At 37.6% G+C, this 8,532-nt stretch overlaps 1 protein-coding gene across 2 annotated transcripts; it reads left to right on the top strand.

Annotated features, from left to right (window-relative positions):
* Positions 1–980: 980 nt before the first annotated feature.
* Positions 981–8,240, top strand: LOC149876025 (uncharacterized). Of its 2 annotated transcripts, XM_090075853.1 has the most exons (5): positions 981–1,034; positions 4,282–7,101; positions 7,335–7,400; positions 7,660–7,716; positions 7,875–8,240. In XM_090075853.1, exons 2-4 carry the CDS (start codon positions 4,514–4,516, stop codon positions 7,700–7,702), a joined length of 2,697 nt encoding a protein of 898 aa, XP_089931979.1. In that variant the 5' UTR covers positions 981–1,034; positions 4,282–4,513; the 3' UTR covers positions 7,703–7,716; positions 7,875–8,240. The 2 variants fall into 2 exon arrangements, with proteins under 2 accessions (XP_089931979.1, XP_089931980.1); XM_090075854.1 differs by lacking the exon at positions 981–1,034 and having other exon boundaries at positions 3,288–7,101; positions 7,875–8,129.
* Positions 8,241–8,532: the final 292 nt, after the last annotated feature.

Raw genomic sequence — 8,532 nt, forward strand, 5'->3', positions numbered from 1 at the left:
TTGTATCATATTGCTATTAAGAAAACAGCGTTGTGTATACTAAACGTGACATAATTGGCAATTATCCGTAACTAAAAATAAGATAGAAATTACAAACTTGATACCATATTTTAATTACTCTAACAAAACTAGACGTCATCGCGTGAGAAAATAAATGTTCATAACACATAACCTATTTTTTTGTTTTTTTTTTCTTCTCTTTTTTCCTTTTAATCTCTTTTCTTTCGTCCAAAAAGCGTTTTGATTTTTGCCTCGCCACAAGCGATGAAATCGATAAAAAAACCTGCTCGGACATTCTCAATTCTCAACAACAAAAGCAATCAAAGTTCTAGCTCTCGAGCACGTGCGCCGACAGGTTGATGAAACCGTTCAAATATGCTCGATCGCTAGAATTTAAAGAAAGAAACAAGCCAGAAACAAACCAAAATAAAAAAAACAAAAACAAAAATGGACATCTTTAGAACGCTTAAATTTTATAAAATATTTTCCTCTGCGTTTTTAACCAGCTAAACTGTCGTAAAGTTTTTTCGGTGCAGTTCATTTAAAAAACTTAGTTTTCAACTTTTAAACGTTTTAGACTTCTCGTTTAAGGCAGTCGAAAGAAATGAGTCGACTCACTCTCTCTCTCCCTATTCGGTTTTGTTTTTGTTTATTTGTTTTTGTTTTTTCTTCGTTTGCCTTCGTTTGCCTTTGTTTGCTTTGGAAAAGTTGTCGCCATGCGAGACTTAGTTTTTTTTTTTTTTTGCTCAAATTGAGCACAAGTGAGTTTCTAGTCTTGAAAGTGTGCAAAGTGTGGGCCAATCTGGTGGCTGGAGTGATGACACGTGAATGCTGGAAATTCCAGACTTTGAGCGGATTCAGCGTACATAGAAAGAAAATGTAGCATTCACGTGGGTCTCTCCTAAGCGTGCCATTGGTCGGTCTGCTGTCCTTAAGTACCCCCCTCCCCCCCCTCAACGTCACGTTTGCTCAACTTTCTCGGTCTTTGGCGCCCAGAGAAAGCTTGAGGAAGGATAAAAAATGGCGAGGTTTCGGTACTGCGTTTTCTGTTTTTCTTATTTGTTTTTGTTTGTTTGCTTGTTTGTTTGTTTGTTTGTTTGTTAATTTTTTTAATTTTTTTTTTTTGTTTGTTTGTTTCGTTCGTTTGTTTGTTTGTTTGTTTCGTTTGCTTCGTTTGTTTTGTGATGTTTTGTTTTCCCTTCTTGATGGCACAAAACAGAAGCAAACAAGACTTTCGGTTATATTCGGTTATATTCGGTTCAATAAAAGTTTGTTGGTTTCTGCACAACAACAACAACAACCACAACAACAAAAGTCCCTCTGTCCCTCAAAAGCAGTTTCTCCTCTGTCCTAAAGAAGAGCCTCTTTGTAATCGATCTTGTCTGAATGCAGCTCTCCTTTTGCCTACAGGTTTTTATTCCAACCCTTTTGTTGTTGTTAGTGCCATGTTGTTGTTATTGTTATACTCTGTAAAAGCAGTTGTTGCTGTTGTACTTGTTTGTTGTTTCTAAAGACACTGTTGTTGCTGCTGTTAGCGCTGTTAGTAATCACCCACTTGGCTTGTATTTTTGTTTCTTGTTTTTGTTTTTTGTTTTATTTATAAACACTCTCTGAGTAAGTGATGCTGTTGCTGTTGTTGTTGTTACAGTTGCAATGAGTGTTTGTTAATGTTCCCCCACTTGGCTTGTACTTTTGTTTTCTGTTTTGTTTTGTTTTTTTTTGTTTTTGTTTTTTTTTTCTCAACACTCTCTGAGTAAGTGATGCTGTTGCTGTAGTCGTTGTTATAGTTGCAATGAGTGTTTGTTAATGTTCACCAACTTGGCTTGTTTATAATCTATTTTATTTTATCAACACTCTCTGAGTCAGTGATGGTGTTGCTGTTGCTGTTGTCGTTATTATGCTTGCAATGGGAGTTGTTACTGTTCACCCACTTTGCTTGTTTTGTTTTTATTTCTTTATTTTATCAACACCCTTTGAGCCAGTGATGCTGTTGCTGTTGTTGTTGTTATAGTTGCAATGAGTGTTGTTAATGTTCACCCACTTTGCTTGTGTTTTTGTTTTTGTTTATCAACACCCTTTGTGTCAGTGATGCTGTTGCTGTTGTTCTTATTACAGTTGCAATGAGTGTTTGTTAATGTTCACCAACTTGGCTTGTTTATAATCTATTTTGTTTTATCAACACTCTCTGAGTCAGTGATGCTGATGCTGTTGTTGTTATTGTGCTTGCAATAAGTGTTGCTAATGTTCACCCACTTTGCTTGTTTTGTTTGTGCTTTTGTTTTTGTTTATCAACACCCTTTGAGTCACTGATGCTGTTGCTGTTGGTGTTATTATAGTTGCAATGAGTGTTAATGTTCACCCACTTTGCTTGCTTTGTTTGTTTGTTGCTTTTTTTTTTATCAACACCCTGCGAGTTAGTGATGCTGTTGCTGCTTTTGTCATTTTACTTGTATTTATAGTTGTTACTGTTCAGCCACTTTGCTTGTTTTTTAATCTGTTTTATTTTATCACCACTCTCTGAGTCAGTGATGATGTTGCTGATGCTGTTGTTGTTATTTTACTTGCAATGATAGCTGTTACTGTTCAGCCACTTTGCTTGTTTTGTTTGTTTGTTTGTTTGTTTTTTTTATCAATATCCTCTGAGTAAGTGATGCTGTTGCTGTTGTTGTTGTTATAGTTGCAATGAGTGTTTGTTAATGTTCCCCCCCTTGGCTTGTACTTCTGTTTTCTGTTTTGTTTTGTTTTTGTTTTTTTGTTGTTTTTTTTCTCAACACTCTCTGAGTAAGTGATGCTGTTGCTGTAGTCGTTGTTATAGTTGCAATGAGTGTTTGTTAATGTTCACAAACTTGGCATGTTTATAATCTATTTTATTTTATCAACACTCTCTGAGTCAGTGATGCTGATGCTGTTGTTGTTATTATGCTTGCAATAAGTGTTGTTAATGTTCACCCACTCTGCTTGTTTTGTTTGTGCCTTTGTTTTTGTTTATCAACACCCTTTGAGTCACTGATGCTGTTGCTGTTGGTGTTATTATAGTTGCAATGAGTGTTAATGTTCACCCACTTTGCTTGCTTTATTTGTTTGTTGCTTTTTTTTTTATCAACACCCTGCGAGTTAGTGATGCTGTTGCTGCTTTTGTCATTTTACTTGTATTTATAGTTGTTACTGTTTAGCCACTTTGCTTGTTTTTTAATCTGTTTTATTTTATCACCACTCTCTGAGTCAGTGATGATGTTGCTGATGCTGTTGTTGTTATTTTACTTGCAATGATAGCTGTTACTGTTCAGCCACTTTGCTTGTTTTTTTTTGTTTTTGTTTTGTTTGTTTGTTTGTTTGTTTTTTTATATATCCTCTGAGTTAGTGATGCTGTTGTTGTTATTATGCTTTCAATGAGAGCTGTTACTGTTCACCCACTTTGTTTGTTTATAATCTGTTTTATTTTATCAACACTCTCTGAGTCAGTGATGCTGATGCTGATGCTGTTGTTGTTATTATGCTTGCAGTGAGAGTTGTTACTGTTCACCCACTTTGCTTGCTTATTGTCTATTTTATTTTGTCAACACTCTCTGAGTCAGTGATGCTGATGCTGATGCTGTTGTTGTTATTATGCTTGCAATGAGAGTTGTTACTGTTCACCCAATTTGCTTGTTTTGTTTTTTTATTTGTTTTTTTGTTTGTTTTTGTTTTGCTTGTTTTTTTTTTATCAATACCCTCTGAGTCAGTGATGCTGTTGCTGTTGTTGTTGTTGTTGTTATAGTTGCAATGAGTGTTTGTTAATGTTCCCCACTTGGCTTGTACTTTTGTTTTCTTTTTTGTTATGTCAACACTCTCTGAGTCAGTGATGCTGATGCTGTTGTTATTATGCTTGCAATGAGAGTTGTTACTGTTGTAGTTATGTCTGTCATTTGTCCTTGTTAGCAAGTTCTATTTGCCCTCTCTTGCCTTTTTTCAACACAGTTTCTTTCTTTGAGTCATATGGTTGCGAGATCCTCTCAAACTCCATCTCTTTATTTATTTGTTTCTTTTTTTTTTTTTTTTTTCTCATTCTCCTTCTCATAATAGCAATCACTGCTGCCACCATGCATGTAATGCTAGTTGCTCTCATTCTTTTTCATTTGCTAGTGGAAACTTTGTTTCTTCTTGTTGCTCTCTTTTCTTTCTTTTTTCTCTTTTGCAGAGGATTCGAAAAAACACAGCTCTTCCCTGCAGTTGTAAACATTCCAGGATTCCAGGATGCAGGCAGAAGAAAAACACTCTCACTAACTGTCTTCTTTTTTTTAGCATAAACCGTTGCAAACAAACACCTGAACATGTCTTCTTCACAAGAAAACAACACTGTTGTTGCCCCTTCTCCGAACTCTAAAGCGAAAAAAAGAAAAGAAGGCAGTCACAAGAACAGAGAGACTTAAAGCTCAAAAACAAAGTCAGGGCCGCATTAGTTGCAGCGTGTGGCTCCGTAAACAGGGTTGTACCTTTCTATGGTACCAAGAAGAGGTACGCTGTTAGCTGTCCGATGCCTTTGTGCAAACATTCCTCCACAAGCATTAAAAGACACTTGACTAAAAAAGATCATTCTTGGACTTTGGATGAAGCTTCCATCTTTTACTCTGCAATGGTCAGGAAGTTTCAGCATGCTCGTCTCGAACGCAAGTCCGGCTGTCCAAAACCTTACCCCTGTTTGCAATGTTGGAAGTATTACGACCGACTGGACATACACTTGAAAGAGACTCATTTCTACGATTCCAAGACGATCAAACAAAAGATTGCAGAGGCAAAGCGATACGACAACGACAAGCTCTATGTCCCTCAATTTATTCGACCTGCCTTCTTTGGTATTAAGCCAGTAGCTGAACAAGCGTCTGCATCAGGCTCTGCATCCTCTGCTCCTGGGCCTTCCTCCTCTTTTTCTTCTCCGGTTCTTTCCTCTGATCCTCTTTTAAGCTTGCCCTCATCAGTTGCTGGTTCGTCCGAGGCTCCTTCTGCAAACCACTGCACCTCTGTAGAAAACAAAGAGCTGAACACCGAATCCGTCCTAGACTCTGATTTTAATTCCTTAAAGCACTTGGTTTCCAACTCCTCCGTCTTGACAGAAGATAAGAGACTCTTGTTTCAGCTGGACAAAGATGCTTTTCACTTTTATTACCAGTCAGCAGATGAGCTCTTCAGAGATTTTGAAAAGTGGCTTGTGGTAGCCAACAACAACACTTTGTCACAAGCAAAGATCTACAAAAATGCAGTTGTTGAAATATTGACATGTTGTGACAGCACGCTGACGCTGCACCCGAACGCTCTCACCAATTCCAACGTTTTGGAGGATAGATACTTTTCCATGCACTTTAAAAACATTCAGCTCAATTCCAAGCTGAGTGAACTTGACCAAACAAAAGCCATGTCTTGTCACACGTTGTACAACCGCCTTGTCTACCTTTGTCTCCTGTTTCGTTTCAGTGAAGCCAGGAATGTCTATTTCGGACTTTCTCATGAGGCCATCCGACGTTTGCGCTGCAAGGTGGAGGAGTTACAAAAAGTGCTGAGGCCCTTTCGTTCTTTGAGGAGGAGCCTTGTGAAAAGCAAAAAATGCATCAACATCATCAATGTCAGTTTGCTGAACGAATATGGCAAGTCTGCATACGTAAGACAGTTAGTGGAATCGATTAGAAAGCCGTCTCTTACACCGACTAGAGACAATGCTGTGTCTCTACGAAACCATCTTCTGCTCTCTGTCACTGTAATTAACAGTTTAAGAAAATCTAACATTGCTCTTTTAAACATTAGAGACTACATGGCTGCTGAGAAGAGTGAGTGTGGATATTGCATTGTGCAAGAGCGCTACAAAACAGCATACAAGTACGGAGCCAAAAACATTCTAGTGCCGAACGACTTGAAAGTGTTGATCGATATTTATTTGCTGAGATACAGAGACCTTCTTGTCAACGACTCTCACTACATGGCTGCAGACACCAAGACTGTTTTGGAGTTGAGCGACTGCTACAGGCCCCTTTTTCCATCGATGAGACCCAACAAAGACGAATGTGTGACACTCGGTGCAACTAGAGTGCCTGTTTACCAGATGGGTTCCTCTGCTATCTCCTCTTGCCTGACGTCCTGCTTCAGAAAAAGCCAAGTAAACATTCCCATGAAGCGTCTTACTCCCACTTGCATTCGCGGTTCGATAGCCACTTACTTTGCCAACAACAGCAAAGAAGATCGCGAGCGGTTTGCTACACTCTACATGAAGCACAGCAGGAACACAATGGATAGCTTTTATGTGTCCCAGTGGAACGCTGCAGAGGAGTTGCGCTTTGCCCTGGGCATCGGACAGTCCTTCGGAGTCATAGAGTCTTTGACTGTTGAAAAGTCTGAGAGACCACCAAAGAAGGAGAAGGATGTGATGGACTGGCTCCAAACTAATGCAGAGGAGTACGGTTTTCATGAGGTTGAGGACATCTTTGAGGAAGATTTAGACTCCGGTTCTGACTCTGAAGAATGTGCTGCTACTTTCAGCTGTACCACAGTGGTTCCGTTTTCTCCAGCTGTAGAAAACAATGTTCCTTTAGAGGATAGCAACGACCATGCCGTAGATTTCTTGTGTGAACCTACCTCAACTCCTGTTTCGTCTGTTCCATCTGAACAAACAATCGCTGGTCCAGTTCTTGAACTATCCCCTGCTCTTGCACAACTAGTTCCTAACGAACAAGCTGTTTGTATGGATGTAGATCAGACTCTAGCTGTTCCTGTTGGCACAGCTTGTTCTCCTCTTGCATTAACATTATTTCCTGATGAACCGGATTTTATTGAACACCATGCAAAACTTTCTCCAGTTTACTTTAATGAGCAAGTGGTTGCCAAACCTGTTTCTGCTTCTCCTTCTCAGCAAGTCGCTTTCTGTCCTTCAAAAGAGGTCTTTTCTGTTCCTCTGACTCCTAGCCTTGTTGCTTTTCAGCAAACATTGGCCAAACCCAGTTTGTTTCTTTCATCTGATCCAGTTTCAGCTGTTCCTGTCCAACAGGCTGGTACTGTTCTTGCAAAGCAGCTCTCACCTTATGCTGTTCAATCTGTTGGTAGCCTATTTAGGCCAAAGTCTTGCCTCTACATCCAGAGGTAAATTCTTTTTGATTTTTGATTTTTGATTTTTATGCAAATCTCAACACGCTTTCAAAAAATGAAAATGCCCAAATCAACTCCTTGCCCTATTGTTATTGTTAGAGCTGTAAAAAAAACAAAACAAAACAAAAAAACAACACAGAAGTGTGTATGTATTTGTTGCAGGACTAATTCTGTGATTGCTTAAATGTTTATACAAGTGAATGATACTAAAACTGATTATGTTTTAGAAGTAAAAGATCCAAGAAGAAAAAAAATCAAGTTGGAAATGCCATCTTTCACTCAAGAACTCATCGGTAATGTAAAACCTAATTTATACAAAGATATATAAACACAAACCTCTTCTTGCACAATTTCAGATGGTTAACTGTTAACAAAAACTAGCCATCATTGCTAAGTGCACTTTTAGAAAGTTGTGTCTACCCGATTTCTAATGATGAAGTTAGAAACATCACCGTTAGAAATCATGCACAGCTTGTTATCATCTCTAACACTTAGAAACTGTTGATGGTTTTTATGAATTAGAAAAATGAACATGGTTTTATTTTATTTCAGGATCAACTCAGCCAAGAACAAAGGAAAACAAAGCAGAAGTTAGCCAATGCCATTTAGGTAATCTTTCAAAAACCAGTTATTGCTATCAGTGCAAACAATAAGGTCAACAAAAAAAAAATAAATAAAAAAACAGAATAAATCTTGTCTTACTTCAGAACCAAATGAATATTTGATTTAATCACTTTGTGTTATGACTTGAGTTTGTAAAATTTTAGATGAAATAGTTGAAGAGCTGAATGCTTGCCCTGGCCACAACGAATGGTTCAACACCAGAAGTTTTCCACGATGTGCAGCTTTGGTGTTGGCATACATCTTGCAAGACGTGTTTACAGATGTAAGCTCAAGTTGCTCGTACAAAGATTACCTTGGCATCTTGGCAAATCATAGCAGTGACAAGCTCATTCATGTCTTGCAAAAGTACTCCTACCAAAGCCATATTAAAGACAAAATTAAAAACATGAAGCTAAAAATTCAAAAAGAGGGTAGTTTAGAAAAGTTTGTTCAATATGGCAATATCGTGAAACCATTTATGTAGTTTAGATAAGTTTGTTCAGTTTGGCAATAAAGATGGGCCTTTTGTGTAGTTTGTTTTATCTATGCTTTTGCAAATATTTTTATCTGTTTCGCTAAAGACATAATAAACAAGAAGTTCTGTTAAACTGTTCTCACATTTCTTATTTAAAGATAGTTCAAACTTTTTTTTATCTTTAAAAAAAAAAAAAAGAAGTCGTTTTGTTATTCTGTGAAAACTTTTAATAGAGTTGCATTTAGAATTACTTCTGATGTTTTTAAGAGTTTGTTAAAAAGCAAAATAATATTTCCTGTGATGTTAAACTGCATAAGTGAAATTTAAAAAAGGAAAACTGCTCCAAC

This window comes from Hydra viridissima, unplaced genomic scaffold (assembly GCF_058129835.1).
Source record: "Hydra viridissima isolate aposymbiotic clone 2 unplaced genomic scaffold, HvirCarnegie_v1 scaffold_54, whole genome shotgun sequence".
Lineage (NCBI taxonomy): Eukaryota > Metazoa > Cnidaria > Hydrozoa > Anthoathecata > Hydridae > Hydra > Hydra viridissima.